This window comes from Artibeus jamaicensis, unplaced genomic scaffold, assembly GCF_021234435.1.
Source record: "Artibeus jamaicensis isolate MK-2021 breed Jamaican fruit bat unplaced genomic scaffold, CSHL_Jam_final contig_465, whole genome shotgun sequence".
NCBI classification, from domain to species: Eukaryota; Metazoa; Chordata; class Mammalia; order Chiroptera; family Phyllostomidae; genus Artibeus; species Artibeus jamaicensis.
Genome location: NW_026521843.1, coordinates 13331019 through 13350874, shown reverse-complemented (window position 1 = coordinate 13350874; position 19856 = coordinate 13331019). Strand labels below are relative to the sequence as shown.

Below are 19856 nucleotides of genomic sequence, written 5' to 3'. Positions count from 1 at the left end.
CACATCAAGTATTTTCGAGTGCCTTCCCTGTTTCAGGTGCATGGGTCTAGGCTCTGGGGCTGCCAAGGTGAAGAAGACACAGTCCCTTACCTCAAGGGGCTAATGGCCTGGCCAGGACAGTAGCTGGCAATGGGAGTGCTGGTCAGTGGGCGCTACAGGAGAAGGACCCATGAACTTGTTCAGGGTGGGGGAGAGGAGGAGGCAATCCGGGGAAAGGGAATCCAGGAAGTTAGCTGGAAAGTTAAGGGTTTACTGGTCCACCTGAGAGAGAGGAAGCTGGGACAGCAGGAAGGAAAGGTCTGTGCCAAGGTGCTGGGGAGGAAAGCAGCCCGCTTTTGCACCTGATGCGGTCTGTGTGCCAACAGGTGGGAGGAAGGCAGTGGAGAGAGGAGTCCACGGCTGCCAGACCCCCTGAGGGGGCCTTCCTTCACACAGGCGAAGGAGCTTGAGTCTGGCTTGATCCTGCAGGCTCTGGAGAGCCCCTCAGCACGAGCTTATGCTCTGTGGGGTGACATAATCAGCTTTGCATTTGGGGAAAATCATGGAGCCCCAGTGCGCCTGAGTATCTCACTGCAGCAGCACCAGCCAGATGTTGGGGCGTGCCTGTGGCAGTGAGTGACAGCTGCTCACGGGGGGCCGTGAGCTGGGGTGCGAGTGGGGGCTGGAGGCGGGGGAGGTGGGAGGGATGCGCTCTTTCTGAATAGCTCTGGTCAGGGTGTGCTGTGGGAGCAGAGGAGGATAGCAATTCTTGAGTATCACATGTCAACTTCCCATATATTACCTTATTTAATTTAACATCTCTGTGAGGTGGCTATTATTAATATTATTTTATTGATTGATTTTAGAGAGAGAGGGGAGAGGAGAGAGAGAGACATCAGTTTGTTATTTCACCTGTTTGCGCATTCATGGGTTGATTCTTCTATGTGGTCTGACCTGGGATCAAACCCCCAACCTCGGTGCATCAGGGTGATACTCCGACCAACTAAGCTACCCAAGCCAGGGCTGCGGTAGATATTCGTATCCCAGTTTTGTCAGTGAGGAGTGCAAGACCCAGAGAGGTTAAATATTCTTGAGGTTATTTGTGAGTAAAGAGTAGAACACAAAGTCCAGCCTGCCTCTGCCCTCCCGTAGCCCACCCGAGTAGAAGTTCAGGCCCCTCCTGCCACTTCCCAGTGGAAGGATTGACTAATTAGTTCCCTTACTTGACAGATGAGGAAACCAACCTGGGCTCAGATCTGTTCCTGCTAAATTTCATACTGTTTTCCAGCTGCTCCAAGTCACTGTGGATCAGATTCTTCCCTTTCAGAGTATTAGCAACGCTTCCTAATTCAGTGCTACTTGCAGATTTGATAAGCATATTTTAAATTCCTTTGCTCAGCCTATCAGCAAAGATATTGAATGAAACGGGTCCCGTGACAGATGGGAGACTGAGCCCCTTGCTGTGGCTCCGAGCCACCTGCTCCCCCTTCTCAGTGTGTTGCCCCCAACTGTTTGTGTGAACACAGTTGGCCCGGATTGGAAGGGGCTTTCTCCCTTGTTGCCCTGTGGCTTGTGACTACATCGAGGAAGAACGATATGCTGGCCAAGAACAGCATGCTTTTCACAAAGCCGTGCTTCAGGGTCTGACTGGGTGCAAGTCCTAACGTAGGCTCTCGTGGAGACTTGGTTTCCTCCAGCACAACCCAGGGGTGCCCAAGGCTCGAATGCTGGGCTGGGTGTGAACGCCGTGCCCCGCAATAGGCTCAGTACACGGCAGCCTGCCTCAGGGATCCCTGTCTGCACTCTCGGCAGGTCAGGACCTGGGCGTCAGGGCATTGCACCCCTTTCTCCTGGGGCGTGTTGCACTGAATTGAATTCAACAGGGGAAACGAACGTGCTGAGCACGTGTGACGTAAGGTGAGGGACACCGCAGCGAAGCTGCTGGTGGCACAGGGGTTGCCCGTGCGGGGCACCCAAAGGCCTTCTCCACCTGCTGACCCCGATGTGTAAGTGCCTTTGTTTTGGAGTGATTTCTGTGTGGTATTCGTGGTTCACTTTTTGCTGATCAGAGGCTTTCACATCTCTGGTGAGTTCAGAATAAAAGTGAGAAAATCAACCCTGGCTGGTGTGGCTCAGTGGACTGAGTGCCAGTCTGTGAATCGAAAGGCCGCCTGTTCAATTCCCTGTCAAGGCACATGCCTGGGTTGTGGGCCAGGTCCCCAGTTGGGGGCGAGCAAGAGGCAACCTCTCGATGTTTCTCTCACACATCGGTGTGTGTGTCTCTCTCTCTTTCTCCATCCCTTCTCCTCTCTCTGAAAATAAATAATTAAAAAATATTTTTTTAAAGGTAAGAAAATGAAGCCTCTGTAAGTTGTTAAACAGTGTCAGGAGGAGGTTTGCTCAGCCTCTTGACTGGCCAGGCCGATCCTGGCCCACTTTGGCACCCCACCTCATCTGCTGCCCTGTGCCGGCCAGTCCCAGGGGCCTGGTCACTAGGAATGGCCAGAGGCTCTGTCGGGTCTGGCCTAGTGCTCTCTGGGCAGGTACAGAGGTGGGCCTCTGGGAGGATATAAGCCCTCTCACCCGGGGGGCAGGACCTGCTAAGTGCTGGGCCTGGTGTAGGCTCTGGGGGTCTAGTAGTACACAGAACAGACGAGGGCAAACCATTCGTTCATCTGCCCTCTTAAACCTCTGTGAAGCAGGTGGGATGGAAACCCATTTCATGGGTGAGGAAACTGAGGCTCGGAGAGAATGGTGCAGTAACTACCAAACAGGCAAGGTGGGCTCTGTGCACCTCGGTTTGCTGTAGGCCCTGTGCCTTCCGTGACTTCCCATTGCCTCTGTTTGCTCTGTAAGCGCTGAGTTACCCGGACAGAAGGATCAAGACCGTGCCCACTCGGCAGCGGTGGAATCGGACCAAGAACCACCTGAGCTTGCATTGACTATGGTTATGTAGATCCAATTGAAAACTGTGCAGATATTCAGTTGTGTTGATGATATTTCCTCTGAGATCCAAGCAGTCTTTTCTTCAGTTGGAGGTATCTGTCTATGGGGTCTCGGAAGACGGCTCGGACCATCAGAGCCAGCCTGCCTTGGGCATGTGCCCTTGGGCCACCCTCAGCCCCAGCCCCCTAGAGCTCTCAAGGACACCCAGAGCTCACGCCTCAGCCCGGTGCCCTCCCTTCTCCACCCACAGACAAGTACCAGGCCCCCTGGCTTCTCTTTCAGACCATTCTCGGCTGGCCTCCTTACATTGTCTCTTCAGTCCCTCTGCAGCCCCTCGGTCCTCACTGCACAGTGTAGGGACAGTGCTCCCTGAAAGATCGGCCATCAGCACCCCTACCTTGGTCCTTGACTTCCTCGAATCTGATGACTTCGGGCTCTTGGGCTGGCAGCTCTCTCCTTCCTTGTGTCCATAGTACCCTGGAGTCCTCTCCCTGCTCCTCCGAATGCTCTTCCTCTCCTCTGGGTGTCCTGCCCTCCCTCTAACCTGGCGGCAGCCTCCGCTCTTCCCCCAGAACTCAGCTGTGATGCCCTGAAGTCTCCCTCCCGGGAGCATCTGTCCCACAGACGTGCCTCGAATTCGCGGACCGTCCAGTGTCTGCTGGTCACAGTAGGTTCTGTGTGCATGTCCCACTGTCACCTGAAAATTAATGTGGCAAACCACAAGATATTTTGAAATCACAGAAAATGAAAGTTGAGTGGTATGTCGAGGACTGTCTTGACGAAATCCTCAGGGAACCTGTGCGCCTGCCCTTCTTCTCGGGGCCCCGGCACTGCTCTGAGTTGGCACCTGCCCTCCCCCAGGGAGGCCGAGAAGCCATCTTTGCCCCGGCAGTCACGGAGGGCATGCGGAGCATGTGGTCCCCGTGCCGAGTCGGGGTCCCCCTCTCCGGTGCCCTTCCCCATCATTGTTTCTGCGCGTGATGAGTCATGCTGGAGCCGGCTGAGTCAGAAGTGATGTGTGGGTGGTTTGTGGCCAGGCTGGGGCAGTGAGGTAGGACTTTCTAGGTTTAGTCAAAAACCCCCTGTGCCCCGGCCAGCGTGGCCCAGGCCCGGCAGGTGGGTAACAACACCAAACTCCTGGTCCAGCAGTTTGGTGAATCGAGGGGGGGGATGAAGGCGAACGAAGACCTCATCCCTGAGCTTCTCCTGGGAGGGGGCAGGCGTGGGCGATGCGGGCGCCACGCTCAGAGCCTTCGGGATGTAGTTCGTATTTATGGGGGCCGGAGAAGCTCTCCACTGCCTTTGGGGGTCCTCATTCCCAGCACTGCGTATGCTTCCAACATGCATTAAAGATTTTATTTATTTGTTTTTAGAGAGGGGGAAGGGAGGGAGGAAGAGAGGGAGAGAGACATCAACTGGTTGCCTCTCGCACGCCCCCTACTGGGGTCCTGGGCCCACAACCCTGGAACATGCCCTGACAGGGAATTGAACCAGTGACCTTTCACTTTGCCAGAGGACACCCAACCAACGGAGCCACACTGGTCAGGGCTGCATTAGTAAATGTAATATTTCTTCTCGTGATTTTTTAAAATAAAAGTGATCTCTTAAATATATATCTAATTTACTTTTTATGCTGTGTAAGAAATGTTTTTCCATATAAATAAACTCGTTTCCAGAAACAAATTCTTTGTTGCTTGTGTTGTGATTCTGCCGTTCAGAAATGTGGCGACCAGGAGGGACAGCTGCGGCTCCTAAGTCCCCAAAGGGTGTATTTCAATGAGGCTCTAAGGGTGGCTCAGGCTTCTCCAGGCACGAGGGGGTGACGTTCATCCCTGCCTTGAAGGACCACCATGGCACAGGCCGGGGAGCGTGGCTGTGCGGGGCGGCGGGGCGGAGGCCTGTTGTGTCCAGCCCGGCTTCACAGGCTGTGTCTGTGCCCACAGGAGGGAGAGGAGCAGGAGGAGGCGCGTGGCAAGGAGGAGCGGCAAGAGCCCAGCACAACTGCACGGAAGGTGGGGCGGCCCGGGAGAAAGCGCAAGCACCCCCTGGTGAGTGTCGCAGCAAACCCCCAGCACGCACACACGCACGCATGCGCGCAGTGATGCGTGCCCCTCCCAGGGGCATCTCAGGTGTCTCTCAGGGATACGGAAGACCCTCCCACGGGGTGTGGCTCCTTTTCCTTCTTTGAGCCCCTCGCCTACCCTCAGGCCTTTCTTTTTCTACATCAAACGGGAGGCCCCTAGAGACCCGGGGACTTGCACTATGGGTTCAAGCAGAACAGGGACTTGAGCCAGGCCCCCAACTCCCGGCTTCCTTCTGAAAGGGCAGCTAGAGAGGCTGGCACATCCCCACCGGGACTCGACAGGGCAGAACCTGCCCTTGCCTAGCCTGCCTGCACAGGCCCCTCCCTCCCCGTGCACACACCCACCCTGGGCCTCAGCCCCACCTGGAGAACCTGGAGGAAGGGAACTCAGGGATGGGAATCTGAGCACAATGAGCAGTAAAGAGATGCGGGCTGATGAGTCCCTTTCTTTGTACGGGAGGACAGCTGGGCCCTGCTGAGTCCCGTACAAGTGGTACAAATGTAGCCCGCAGAAGTGCATTGCAGGCTGCAGCCCCAGGCTCCTGGGTGCCACTGCTCTGGGTGGGGGGCGGGGAAGCTCTGGGGTTGCCCAAGCGGAGGAGTGCTCTGGAGAGCAAGGCCTGCGGCTGTGGGAGCCGGCCTGCTGCCTTAAACTCCGAGGCGGAGTAATAATGATTTGCCAGCACGAAAGACAGCTGGTTCCTTTCTTTTAGCCCCTTCCAGCTGAGAATGGGAAACTTGAAGCATGAAGGTAAGAAGGAGCCAGGAGCTCGGATTTGTAACTCTGCCCTTCAAGGAAATGTTCTCAGCAAGGCAGGATTTTCTCCCTCGGGTGGAGGCAGGGGCCAGGGTGGCAGAAGTGAAAGGAAGGAGGGAGGGCTGCAACAGCTGGGCCCGAGGGGGTGTTCTCAGCGCTGCAGCGGGGTACTACAGGGCCCCACTCCCGACCCTGCTGGAAGATTTGGAGGGGAAGGGAGTGGGGGTGGGGCAGAAGTGAAGTCATGTAACTGGTAATTTTAGACATTTTAATATTAAACCAAACATGGATATTTTATGGCCTGGAATGAAAAATTCACATGAAGTTGAAAGATAAAAGAGGGGACTTTAAAGGAATGTCTAGCTTGCAACAGACTCCAGGCTGCACCCCCAGATTCCCAAGGTGTCCCTCTACCGTCCTTCCCCATAGGGAACCTAGTGGGAGATGGTGGGGGCCCAGGCTGGGGTGGGTGGGGAAGCCAGGCTGAGTCAGAGAACACCGACAGTTCCTCCTCCGCACGTGTGCCCGTGACCCACCACCCGCTCTGGGTGCTGGGGGCGAGTCCCCACTTACAGCAGAGAAAGGCTTGCAGCCCTTTGGATCCAGGGGAAGGCACGTCACTGAGAGTTGGGGTGAAGCCCCTGGAGCAGAGGGTGCACAGAGATCAGGGTGGGTGTGTGGAAATGCGCCCAGAGGTGTGCAGGCGAGGGGAGGGGGGCACGAGAGAGTGGGTGAGCCTGCGACGGGGCCCAGTGTGGGAGGAAAAGCTTTGTCTTTGGAGCCCTGCAGACCTGGGTTTCGATCCGGGCTCCACCACTGACCACCTGTTTCACCTTGAACCTTGGGTCCCCCTTTAAAAACTAGAGATGATAAGGATGCATTCCTCCTAGACCCCTGGGAGAATTGAGTGGGCTCCATCACCAAAGAGCTAGCACCTGCCCCGGCCCCGGCCAAACTTCTCCTCCTGACTGCTCCTCTTTAGGAGGCCACAGCAACCTCAGTTGGACAGGAGGCACAGTATACTGAGTTCATTGCTTCAAAGCTGTGTGATCTTCAGCAAGTCACTCACCCTTTCTGAACTTCCACATATTGGTAGCACCTGCCCTGTGTCCTCCAGTGGTGCTGTGCAGACAGCAAAGTGGAGTCCAAACGTTCAGAGCTGGCTGCAGTATACCTGCCCTGCTGCAGGGGCCGGCGGGGCCAGGGCTGTGAGGCCTTTTGGGCGGGAACCTAGCTCGGGCTTCTCACTAGCCCTAGTGGGAGGCTGTGCACAGTCACAGTCTGGATGTGGTCCAGGCCATGTCCTAGGCCCCAGGATGGGAGAGAGAGCATGGGGAAGGCAGGGCTGGGGGGAGACAGGGGACTGTGGCAGCTGTTGTGAAAGGACCCCCTGCACACTGGGGGAACAGAGAAAGACTGACCCCAGAGAAAATGGCCAGCAGAGCCCTTCCTGGGCAGCAGGCCCTAGGGGTGGGGATTTGGGGAGGGGAGGAAATGTTTGCTGTGGCTAGAGGTCAGTCAACCCATGGTCCCCTGGCCCATAGACCATCTGGTTCACTTGTGCGGCAGGTGCTTGCCCCAGCACTGCCCCGCCCCCCAGCAGAGGAGCACAGGAGGGAGGGTTTCTTGGGGACCTGGTGCAGCTGTGGCCCTGAGAACGATCGGCCAGGGAGCTTTCAAGCAGCTGAGTGTGTGTCATCCAGCTAAGCCTGCTAAGGGGCGGGAGCTTGGCTCATTTCCCAACAGGTGGAAGGAGGGGGCCGTGCTGGGAAGGGAGAGAGGAAAACCTGGCTGTGGGCTGGGCCTTCACTTGTGCAAAGGCTGCAGGAGATCCTCGCACTAGCGTCCTCGCCATCGCCCCAGCCCCAGGGTTAGGGAACTTTTAGTCCGCTCCTCCTTTTGCCCCCAAGGCCTATCTGTCTCCAGGTGCCTTCCATTCATTCCTGCTCCTGACATCTGGCTGCACCCTCACCCAAACCTCACCCAGACCCCACCCGCCAGCCCTTTCTCCCTCAGGGACATACTTTATCCCTACTGAGCACCTACCAGGATGGGGCAGGCCACACGGATCAATAAGGCTTAGCTTTCAACCCAGTGAGGGTGAAAGGAGACCACACAGAACCATACTGAATACAGTCGTTTGCGGCACGTCTCTGCCCAAGAATCACTCTCCAGAGACTCTGTTCCTGTGGAACAGGCTCTGGAACACTCCCTCCGGTTCCTCACCATCCTCACCACGGGGTCTCTGCAGCCCCCGTGCTGCCCGCTGCCCAGTGTCCACCTCTGGCCACAGAAACATAGAAACCCCGTCCCCTTGCTGCTCCCTGAACACACCCAGCTCAGCCTTCGTGACCCACACCGCTGTCCTTTTGGAACTGTTTGTAAAATTAATCCAAACAAACACTAAGAAAGAAAGGACAAGCGATAAGGCCCCGACCGCTGGCTTGGGCGGCAGCGGCCCTCAGACACAGGCCCGCAGACTGTGGCCGGGCTGCAGAGAGTTCGAGCGAGAGTCAGTGCTTAGAAACTTTGACGTATTTTACTGTTGCTGCGTCCAGGTGAGTGATTTTGTATTTCACAAAAGGATCATTTTTTCCATGGATGGGTCATTAACAAAAACAAAAGCAAACACCTGGCCTTTCACCCTAGAGAGCTGGAAAAGCAGGCGGAGAGAACCTGTCTCTTCCATGAGATTTTTGTTTTAAAGGTTTTATTTATTTATTTTAGAGAGAGGGGAAGGGAGGGAGAGAAACATCAATGTGTGGCTGCCTCTCACGTGGCTCCCACTGGGGACCTGGCCCGCAACCCAGGCATGCGCCCTGACTGGGACTCGAACCGGCGACCCTTTGGTTTACTGCCTGTGTTCAATCCACTGAGCCACAGCAGCCAGGGCTCTTCCACGAGATTTGATGTTTAGTGCCACCCCAACACTGCGGTTGCGGAGCTGAGCCACAGTGCGCTGTGTACCCGCCTCACAGCAGACAGGGCCCGTGAATAAACGCTCAGGGCTGTGCAGCCTGCAGAGGCCTTCACAGCATGACTTCTTGGGATGCTGACAACAAACCTGTGGGAGGCGGGGGCGGGGGCGCTGTTACTGCCCTGCTCCCTCTCAGTTGAAGAGACCAAGGTGCCCAGAGGGTGACTCCACCCCTCCCCTCGGCAGAGCCCACAGTACTCATCTCTCCTGGGTACCCAGATTTTCACTGTTAACATAAAAACACAGGGCTGTTTGAGAAAGTGCATAAGCTGGTCAAAAAGGGTACAGAGAAAATGTAACTGAGGAGGGTGATTGACCCAAATACCAGAGAACCCGTGGGGGAAGTGGGTGAGACTGTGGCGGCCTGAGGGGTGAGAGGTGGGCCCGTTAAAACCGGGCAGTGGCTTGGTCTGCAGCACTGGTCTCAGAGCCAAGATGCTTGAGATCAGAACCGGCAACAGGAAACAGGAAGCCACTGCAGGGCTGGGCGGGGCTTAGGAAGGGAGCTGGCACCTGGACTCTGGGCCTGCGGGCTGGCCAGTGCCTGGGGTAGGAGGAGGGGACAGCGGCGTGCCAGGCTGGTCTCTGTCGCCCGCGCGCGAGCCTGCGTGTGGGCGTGAGTGTCGGGGGCGAAGAGTCATCCTGCCGCTCACCAGCTCTGCAGGAAGTTGCTGAGTTAGAAGTGAGGGTGTCCAAACCCGGTTCCTGCCTGGTCACAAGCCCAGACAAGCCCCGCGAGTGCCTTTGTCCTTCATGCTGGTTACGGCTGGGGTCCTAGGAGGGACAGTTTCTGCCCTTGCCCACCAAATCCCAGGGGGCGACTGGCCCTTTGAGGCTTCATGTCCTATTTACTAGCTGTAAGTATTTATTCATTGAAGATTTATACCCACCAACTTCCTCCAGGGTTAATTTTGCTCAGTGGGAGCACTCTGAGGTCACCTCTTGCTAAGAATAACCCAGAAAGGGAGGGAGGGGAAGGAGGGGGCTGGGAGCAGGCGCCGAGCTCAGCCAGCCCGGCCCAAAGCCAGTAGTTGCTCCACGTTGAAGCAGAACCTCCAACGCAACGCCTGAGTGAGTGAGTTCCAGAGGGCAAAACTGCCCCGCTTCAGAGCCAAAGACTGGGGTACACACTGTGGGAGGTTAGGGAACCACTCCTCTGCGGCCGAAGCCAGCTGGGCACCGTTTAACTCAGCTGTTGGGGAGGCTGCAGCCCTGGCTCATTCTCCACCCTGGTATGACCTTTCGGGTAGTCTCCTAGTGACGGCAGATCTCAGCTCCCCTCTGGGTGTCCAGGCCAGAGCCGTCCCGTTGCTCACCCCTGGAACCTGCCTCGGTGACTTGTGCCCTCTTGTTCTGATGCACAAAACTTCCTGAATAAGGGCACTGGCTTCGGCAGCACATGTAGACGGATAAACATGGACCGGTACACAGGAGATTAGTGTGGCCCTGGTGCCAGGGTGACACACAGACTCGCAAGGTGTCTCATACTTTGCGCAGTGCCCAGTGGGCGTCCTCACGCCCTTTGATTATCTCAGAAGAAACATGAGTCAAAGCCCAATGCGTGGCACTCGGTAGCAAAATCGTGACTTTTCACTGTAAAGATGTTTGTGGAGGGCAGTCTGTGAAACGAAAAAGAAGCTGAGTTATACCGGAGTATTTGTGCTAATATGTTAACTTGCATTTCCTCTGTAAAAAAAAAAAAAAAAAAGAGGGAGAGGAAAAAAAACTTCCTGAAAGAGCATCCCCCGTTCCTGGGCCCCAGCCCTTGGCCTCCCTATAAGCCTGCGTCCGCAAGCCGCCGCCTGCTCCCCCAGTTCACCGTGTTTGGGACGGTGCAGAGAAAGCGGGGCCGCCAAGGGCAGAGACTTTTCCTGTGACGGCCCTGCAGACCCACCTGCCCCTTCCCCGAACTGGTCCGTCAGACCAACACCACTAACAGCATCCAGTACGGAAGAGCCGGGCCACGGGCTGGGTGTCAAGCGTGTAGGTGTGTTGGGGGTGGAGCTGGGCTTGGGCCTAGGCAGGGAGGCAACATTTGGAAGTCAAGGGGGAAAGTGGGAGGCTCTCCTATTTCAGGACTTTTCCTGAGTGGAGAGGACATGGAGGGGGGATTAGCACATGGGCAGGGCAGGTCCTGGGGAGGCCCAAAGGCTGCGTGGAAGGACTGGGGTTTCACAGGAGAACAACGGTTTCCGTCTTGGTCGGAGAGGTGGTTTTCAGGCAGCTTGTGTGGGTTACGCGTGATCCTCTCAAAAACGTGTTTCTCTGGAAGGTTTCTGAGGGACTGGCAGGCGTGGAGTGACAGGAGTCATGTCTGGGAAGCCAGCTCTGGCGTCCCGGAGCCTGACGGGCCAGGCCGAGCACAAAAGAATGCAGGGAGCTAGGAGACCGCTGTGGCCGCCCCAGAGGAGGGAGAGGAAGGGGCGAGAACAGATGTTTCCAGACCTCAGGCGTAGCGTCAGCGCTATTGTCAGAGACCGAGACTTCTGGAAGAGAGCAGATTCGTCAGGGCCCTTTCATAGGCCCCTCCAGTCTTACTGGGGGGGAGCATCTCAGTTTTGTTTTTCCGCAAGTCCCTCCCTGGCCCCTTCCCCGGAGTCACACATTCCAGGGCTGCCTCCAGCAAAAATCCAGCAACCCCTCAGGTCCCAGCCGCCTCGGCTGCGGGAGCCACAGCTGCACCTGTGCCCCTCCTGTGGCGGCAGGTCCTCGCTGGCACATGCATCGGGGCAGGGTTGTTGACACTGGTTCCCTTTCATCATCCTCACCTAGGGAATTTTGTGTTTCAGTTCTGCCACCTCCAGAAAGATACAACCACGCAGGAAAAGCTCCAGAGAAGGGCAGCTGAGTTGATCAAGGGGCATCCAGGCTGCCAAGTGAGGACAGGCTGAGGAGATGATGCCTGCCAAGCCTGGGGAGACAAAGGCCGAGAGGGGATGTGCTGAAGGCTGGAAGTCCTGTCGCAGGGTGGGGCAGGATGAGCACGCCCCGGGCTTGAGGTGGGGGTGGGGAGGTGCCCATTAGAAACTTCAGGAAGGTGCATGCAGCACAGAAAAGAAAGCTCCATTTACCACGGTGCGTTCTCTTCTTCCCAAACATGTCCCCCTAGGCGTGAATGGTAGGGGTTGAAAATAGAGAACTTCAAAAGAGATTTGCCTAAATACGTGGATCTCCTATACATAATGGCTTTTGCAAGGAAGCCTTCAAGCTCCCTCCAAAACGCTTTGAGGTTGACTTCAAAGAGCAGAGCCAGGCCCTCTTCCAGGCGGACAGGTGTCCCTGCTGGAAGCAGAGCCCGGAGCGGGCCTGCCACGTACTAGGTGTGTTTGTTCTTGCATCCGTTTGCCATGACCAGCGGGGGCACAGACTGAGTGACCTCTAGGGCTTTGTTGAGGCTTGAAGTTCTCAACTTGACACACACACACACACACACACACACACGCACGCGCATGTGAAGAGATCCTTGGTGGAGGGTGGGTTCCCAGGCTGGGGCCAAACTTCCAGGGTTGGCCCTCTGTGGTCTCCAGTCCTGCTGTCCATTGACCCCATTGTTGACCCTTTTGGCCGTCTCACTGGGAGAAGGAAAATGGAGGGGTCGGGCTCCTAGTTCCAAAGTGGTGGAGCCTGGCTCCAGTCACCCCAGGGAGGCTGAGTAGGGAGGCATTTGGGACCTCTCTTGGGAGTAAGTGTGGGGTGGACCTCTCTGGCTCTCCCTGTCTCGGGGCCACTTCCAGCCAATCAGATCGGAGGGCTGCCAGGGAAGGGGCTGCAGGAAGGCCTGGGGCGGAGGAGAGGGGGAGCTAGGGCCTAGTGCCAACACTCGGGGGGGCAGGGCTGCCCTGCTCAATCGGACCGTGCGGCTGTTTCCTGAAACTGGAGTCAACCTGGGAGAACCAGGGGCTTTTTGAGGGGGCGATGGGCCTGCAGGAGCCGAGGCAGTGGGACGAGCCACGGGTGTGAGTGGCTGGCGACCGCCCTGTGGTTGTGTGGCATCGCTCTGTGGCATCTCAGTCTTGCAGAGCAGGCAGGCATCTGTGGGCAGTGGTGCACAGCCTTGCGTGTATGTCTGTGTGTGTCTGTGTGTCTTTAATCAAGAGGCCGATGCTGGCCTGATGCCAGGGTCCCGGCTGGCACAGAGCTGAGCTCTGCTGAGGGCCTTAAAGGCACAATGGCACTAATGTGGGGAAAGCCAGGGAGGGTAAGCTGAGGCCAAGGATGGGCCAGTGATGGGTCAGCCCTGCATCTGCTGGCCTGTGGGCCTCCCTCCCCCAGAGCTTCTGGGGGTCCGGGGTGGGGGGAAAGCCCTTCTCAGCCACAGCCCCCAGCACCAGAGTGGAGGGTGAGTCAGGCACCCAGAGCCAACCCTCGGCTTCTATATCCAGGGGCTCCAGGCCTCCTCTTCCACACCTGGGCCCAGGTGAGCCTCACGGCGCCCTGTGAATGGGCTCCTGTGCCCACAGATGCCAGGGACTGTTTCCCTTCTTATTTGCCAGGCTTTAGTTTTTTTCTTATGTATAAGTATAACTATAGTAAAAGGCCTCTCAAAAATTACTTTCCTATTCGGAGCCTTTGAACTCTACCCACCTTGGGAGACAAGGCCTTACCCGTGAGGGAGGGGCGGGAGTACTGGGGTCCAGACCAGACTCCCAGCAGAGGCGGGGGTGGGGGGGCTGGAGAACTGGCTCTGGCCTGGATGGGTCCGCTGCAGAAGGCCCCTGCGTGCTCTGCCTTGCTTTGCCGCTGGCTTTTCCTCGCAGTTGGCTGCTGCCAGGGAAACAGCTGCAGCCTCTCCTGGCCCTGCTTAGGCCCATCAAAGCCTCCTTTCCTCTGTGGGACCCTTGGGATTTGAGGTCGGGCTTTTCCAGAGACTCAACCTGGAGCAGGAGGCGGCTTTCAAATGCCTCTTCTGTGCCTGGGTCACTCTGGCAGCTTTACCACTTAGAAGGTGTGTGACCTGAGGTGAGCCTTGGGGCCTCTGTTCCCAGCAAAGTGAGGGTGATACTACCCATCAGATTAATTGTGATAATTAACTGTCTCCATCCATACGCATATTGATGCTGGGGCCTGTGCTTGGTGCTGGGAGCCGTGGGTAGAGGGCTGGAAGGGAGAGAAATGAAAAGATAAATGAGACAGAGCTCGCAGTGGAGGAGAGATGCAGTAAACAGATAATTAGGTACAGTGTGAGGGGTGCCGTAATGAGGTGGGGTGTGCGAATGCTCTGCAAACAAACGAGGTGGCCAGGGCCCTCGGTGGGCTGGCCCGGGGTCAGTGGGAGCATGGAGTGGACTTTGACCTGGCTCCTAGGGCCAAGCTGGGGCTTTGGGAGCTGGGCACGGGGGCGAGGTGGTGGCCTCGGAAGACCAGGGCCTGGCCCAGAGTCCTCCCAGACTGGTGTGTGTGTGAGAGACAAGACAGCAGGCGACGTCAAAATGTTCCTTAGAAAAGGGGTCCCCAACCCCCCAGGCGGCGGATGGAGCTCCTGTCCCCACCCTCGGCCCGGCCCCATCCCTACATTCTCTGAAAAACCTGTGCCTGGTGCCAGAAAGGTTGGGGACCAGTGCCTTGGAAGACAGTAAGTCCAGTGGCGGTTGCCAGGGACTGGAGGCAGGGCCGTGGGGAGTTAATAGGCACAAACTGTCTGTTTGGGAAGATGGAAAAGTCCTGGAGCTGGACAGTGGTGACGGCAGACCCACAACGTGAGAGTACTTAACGCCACTGCGCTGGACGTGGGAAAATGGTTAAAACGCTAGATTTTACTTATGTGTGTTTTATCACAATACTTTTAAAAAGTTCTCTAAAAAGTTGGTCCTTCGACAAAAGGCAGTCCTTGGCCAGTGCCCTGCCCTCCGCCAGGGTTTCTCTGTGGGCCGTTCTGATGCCGCCCTGTCGGGTCGTGTTCACATTTGTTCGCTGAGGGTGCTGTCCTGCGTCTTGCAGGGCACTGAGTGTGTGTCTGAGAGGTCTGTGGTGCTCTCCACCGTCTTCGCCCGCTTGGCATAAGCTGCTCACAGGAGAAGCCCAGGGAGTGCGTAGGAGGCAACCGCGAGGCCTGTCTCTGCCCGTAGGAGGCGATTGTCCTAGGGTGGAGGGGTCTTGCTTGGAAGGAGGGTAAAAACTGACAAATTCCGAGAGCCCCCAGGAAGTGGTGAGCAGGGTTTGAAGGTCCAGAGTGAGGCGCAGTGGGCACGGGTAGGTGGCAGTGGGTGACACGGTGGAGCTTTACTCAGCTGTTGCACCCACCAGGGGAGAAGGGAGGGTGCTCCTGGCTGCCATTCCCATTCTGCTGCTGCCCTGCCCCTCCCCTTCCCCCCAGCCCCACAGGGGAGAAGCAGAGGAAGATGAAGTTGCCGCCTTCTGCTGCTGATGGCGCCTTCTAAAAGGGCCAGGGGCTCCGCCCCATGGGAAAAAACTAGTGTGTCGGGGTGTGCTGGGTCTTCTTTCAAGGTGACAACAAAAAGAAAAGCAAACAAAACCGAAATCTCTAGCAGCTCCATCTGATGTGCAACAAAGGTGAGACTCTAAAGTGTGTATGAGTAGGCTGCTCTCTTAACCTAGTCCTCAGCAGCCAGGAAGCAATCCTGAGTCCTGAACATGGGCCAGGTGCCCAGCTCTAGCGAAAGACCAACCAGATGAAGTTCCTGCCTCCCAGAGGCACAAGCTCATGGCCACAGGGGAGAGGGGAGGAGAGCAGGCCTGGCCTGGCCAGGATAGCCTCTCCCATTGACTTCCCCACCTGGGTTATTGACGTGAAATGCCCCTTTTGGAGAGTGCCCAGCTTCTCCCCAGAGATTTGATGAGTCGCCTTTAGTCGACTTGCCTGTGGACCTCCTCTGTCTCAGTGGCCTGCCCAGTTACCTTGGCACCCAAAGAGGGCCAGCAAGGGGCACGGGGTATGGGTTCTGGGTGGGTGAGGTAGAGCAAGGGGTCCATGGCAAGAGTCAGTAGCTCCCCCTAATTCCAGAGCTTTGGTTGGTGCAGGCTCACCAGGGTGGGAGAGGACAGGATGGCAAGGGAGTGTGGAAGGAAAGGAGGGTGGGGAGCTGCCCCTGGGGCTGGAGCTGGGCAGAGTACTCCCCTGCCTCCCCATCTGCCCACCTCACAGAGGGTGGTGCCTCAGATGGAGGTCCTGCAGGGCTGTCTGGGAGAGGAGCTTGACCTGTGTGGGCCAGGACCTGGGGTTTGCTGGGCGCCTGAGCAGGCCCTCCTGGCTGTCTCTGCTCTGGAGCCGGCAGTCAACAGGAAGCGAGTCCTGGGTGAGAAGAGGCTGTGTGGTCCTTGGCAGGAAGTGAATGACAGCATAGTTGTCTTGAGCAGCTCTGTGGGGCCCAGAGCCTGCCCCAGCTTGAGGTGTCGGTGGGGCAGCAGGTGGCTTGAGGACGGAATGCCACCATGACAAGGAACGAGCTCAGCTCGAGTGGGCCAGTGGGAACCCCACCCCTGCCTACCCCCGGGTGCTGTGTCTGGGCTCTGGGGTGGCTGTGGGGCCGGGCGTGCGGTACTCCGCAGGCTGCCTAGGCCAGCGGACTTTCTCACACAGAAGACAAAGTCTTGCAGATGAGGGGGTTTACACCAGGGAGGGGCCCTCTGGGCCAGGGAGCCCTGTGGGTTGAGCAGGGCAGTGGGAAAGACAGTGCATCCTGGGTGGGGGGCGTGGGTCCCGCCAAGAGGGGACGGCAGCCGAGGAGAGAGACGGGGCCTTCTTGCTGCACTCGCATTCCCGAGTTTGACCTTCTGGCTCTGCTGGCTTCGGCCCTCAGTGCCCGCGTCTCGTGGAGGAATTCTCTCTCTCGCTTCCATCGGAGGCCTCCCCTTTCTCTTGCTGCAGCCACCCCCGTACCCCACTTTTGCAGCTTTCCACGGGGGGCTCTCTTCCTGGAAGCAGGCCTGCCCCAGGCTGCCCCCCACAGCCGGGAGGACGGCTTGGCCGGGGTCCTGGAGATCCCTCTGCCCACACTCACGCTGCTCCGTGTGTCCGCAGCCTTGTCCAAGGAGGACTCCGGATTAGTTCTGGTTTTTATTTTTACTTTTCCCCCAAGGTGCTTGTCCTGTTTGCCACCTCTGGGGCCTTATCACCAGATAGTAGCAGGCTCAGAGTTGAGGTCGTAGACCCCTAGAGCAGAAGCCGCCTTTTGGGGTGCACTTGGGTAGTACCACTGTCTCAAGGGAATTTGGCCATGTCTATTCGCCCTTAGGCGGGCAGGCCCTCACCCCCAGCCACCGCACTTCTGGGACTCCGGCCTACAGGAACCCGCAGGCGCACAGAGCTCTAAGAGCGCTCCTCCACTGCAGCAAAAAAGCGAATCAGCCCAAAGGCCTGCCATGGGGACCTGGATGACTAATCTGTGGGGCGTCCGCGCCATGGAGGGTTGGGCAGCTGTGGCAGGGAGCGACCCAGACCCGTGTGCACAGGGTAATGGGTGAGAGGAACTTTGCTCTCTGAACAGCGACACAAAGAACTGTTACGATTACTTTGGATGTGATTCTTGTAGCAAGTTCAGTTCTTAGACTCCTGGGGATAAAGCAGTGCATGTCCTTTTGGAGGGGAACCTGGGACCACGTGCTAGGGAGGGTGTGCTGTACAGACTGCAGCTGGGGCCTCGGCTGTCCCGGGGTCTGAGCACCCGGGGGAACCAATGGGGGCCAGAACTGAGGGAAAGACTGGTACTGGGCTTTGGGGCGCAGAAGAACACTTTTTTGTTGTTGTTGCGGGGGTGCCCTTTGACCCTCCTACTCCGGCATCTCTGCCAGCTCTTCACTGAGTTTAGGCCTTGAGAGACCGAGAGGAAAGCTGGGCGGCTCTGGCCCAGAAGGCAGATCGGAACCTTTTGAGGAGGGGTCCTGATTAGAAGTAGGGATATTGTGGGGAGCATTTGTTTTTAAGGGGGGCTGTAGAAGGCTGGAGAGCACTATGTCAGCTCGTTGAGTGTAGGTGTGGGGGTGCAGCTTGGACCATGGAGCCAGGCTGGCAAATCTGGCTGTATTCTTCCCCTGTTTAAGCAGGGGTCTATGGGCCCCTTGTCTTCAGGGGTCCTGGCCCATGGACCCCTTGGAACTGGGCGAAATTGTGCGTATATGAACATCATGCAAAGTCCCATGGGCATATTTATGTGAGCGGAATTGTCTGGACAGAGTGTGCAGCTTTCCCCAGAATTTCAGAGGTCCGTGATCCAAACGCGGCTGGGACACTGGCCTGACCCTCTCCCGTGTTGTTTCTCCTTCCTTCCAGGTGGAGAGCAGTGACACGCCGAAGGACCCTGCAGTGACCTCCAAGTCCCCGTCCATGGCCCAAGACTCGGGCCCCTCAGAGCTGTTACCCAATGGGGACTTGGAGAAGCGGGGTGAGCCCCAGCCAGAGGAGGGCAGCCCCGCTGGGGGTCAGAAGGGCGGGGCCCCAGCAGAGGGAGAGGGCGCAGCCGAGACCCCGTCCGAAGCCTCCAGAGCCGCGGAGAATGGCTGCTGCACCCCCAAGGATGGCCGTGGAGCCTCCACGGATGAGGGTGAGTCTCTGGCTCCAAGGGGCAGTCTCTGCGGGGGTGGCCCCCCTGAGGGTTGGAGACTTGGCGTCTCACTGGCCCCTGGAGGTGTGGGCTGGGCCCCAGGAGCTGAGGTGCTGTCCTCACCCAGGCTGTGCCCAGGAGGCTACCAGCTGAGTGCAGCCTGCACACAGGTTTTCGGGGGCTCATGTAGTATTTTAAACATTTAAACATATTAATTGTCTATTTAAAAATCAAGACATTGCTCATAAAAATCTGGAGCTTTTGCTTCTCGTGGAGGGGGAAGCTAGATCTGGCAGCAGGGTGGGCCTGCAGAATGCCGACGGTTGCTGGACTGGGGTGAGCTGTCCCCATGTCCCCACACCCTCCCCAGGCTGGTTGTGCAGATGTTTCCCGCAGCCCCTCCCTGGCCTGCTCACTCTCCCATAAGACCTGTGGCTTTCAGGAATTGCTGTGTTTGTAGCCCCTGGCCTGGGTGACCAGGGGCAGCAGGTGCCCTTGTGGGCATTAAAAGCCCAGTGGCCTCCCCCAGCCCGGTTGTCCCGAGCCCACCGCAGTTTACATGACTGGACTAAACTCCAGCTGGGACAGACTGGGGTGGGGGAGGGGCGGTGGCCAGTGCATTGCCCAGCCTCAGCCTCTTCTTCCTCCATTCCTCCAGGGACTTCTTGGCCTAGCCCCGGAGTCCTGGAAAGTTGCCCACGATTCCCTTTCAGGTTAAGCCAGCGATTTCAGGGCCAACCGAACTGTAAACATGCTAGTAATGAGCACAACTAGCATTTGTACAGGGCTTCACAGTTTACGCGGCGCCTGCTCACACATTATCACATGTGCTGCTCCCGGGGCCCTGCCAGGTTGTTTTGCATATGTGCACTTTAATTCCAGAAAGTCTTCCTTCCAAGTGCGTGTGGTGGAATGAGTGCATTGATTAATTGGCAGAAATCATTTTGTATGGATCCAAACCTAACATTCGTGCAGGATTGAGAGCATCTCCGAAAAAGAGATTTCTAAATTAATGAAAAAAATGTCTCATTTATTATTCATCTCATATTTACGATGCTCCCGCTGTGTGCAAAGAGCTTTCTGAGGTGTTCCGTGTTCATTGTTTTACTCCTTTGAACAATCTTCTTCCAGAGGAATTATCCCCATTTTAAGGTGGAAAAAAATTGAGGTTTAGCAAGATCAAGTGACTTGCTCTGAGACCCCAAGCCCATAAAGCGGCAGGGCCAGGTTTCAGTCTGTCCTGGTCTCTGACTTCAGAGTCAGTGTGTCCTTCCACTCTCCCCTTTATTCTGCAGTGGGGTTTGGGAGGGCCGGCCCTGGGCCCCTAGCCTCACCAGAGCCAGTGCCTCCGGGATGCGTCCTGACATTTGGTGGGAGTGTTCAGGGGCCTGAATGGAGGGAAAGGAGGAGGAAGGGGAGTGGCTACCATCCTCCAGTTTAAAAGGCCAGGTGTGCAATAGCAGAACCTGCCTGCCGTGCTGGTTCCAGGACATCTTGGTTGACTCCCAGCTTCCTGGGAGCCCCCCCCCCCCACTGGCACCCAGCTCCGGCCCAGGGCCCAGGTGGTCCTTTCTGGCTGACAGGAGGAACCACAGCTCCAAGGCTGCGTTTCACCTG

General features: G+C 57.1%; 1 protein-coding gene across 9 annotated transcripts in view; it reads left to right on the top strand.

Moving 5' to 3' along the window:
• The window catches only part of DNMT3A (DNA methyltransferase 3 alpha), a 94628-nt gene that overhangs the window by 33441 nt on the left and 41331 nt on the right, over positions 1-19856 (top strand). For 8 of the 9 annotated variants that reach the window (XM_037146759.2, XM_053666821.1, XM_053666820.1 and 5 more), the window contains 2 exons: positions 4869-4973; positions 17969-18239. In XM_037146759.2, the coding sequence (XP_037002654.2) occupies positions 4869-4973; positions 17969-18239 (376 nt within the window). Of the gene's footprint in view, positions 1-4868; positions 4974-9576; positions 9600-17968; positions 18240-19856 lie in introns of those variants that run through there. The other variant, XM_053666827.1, reaches the window with a different exon arrangement.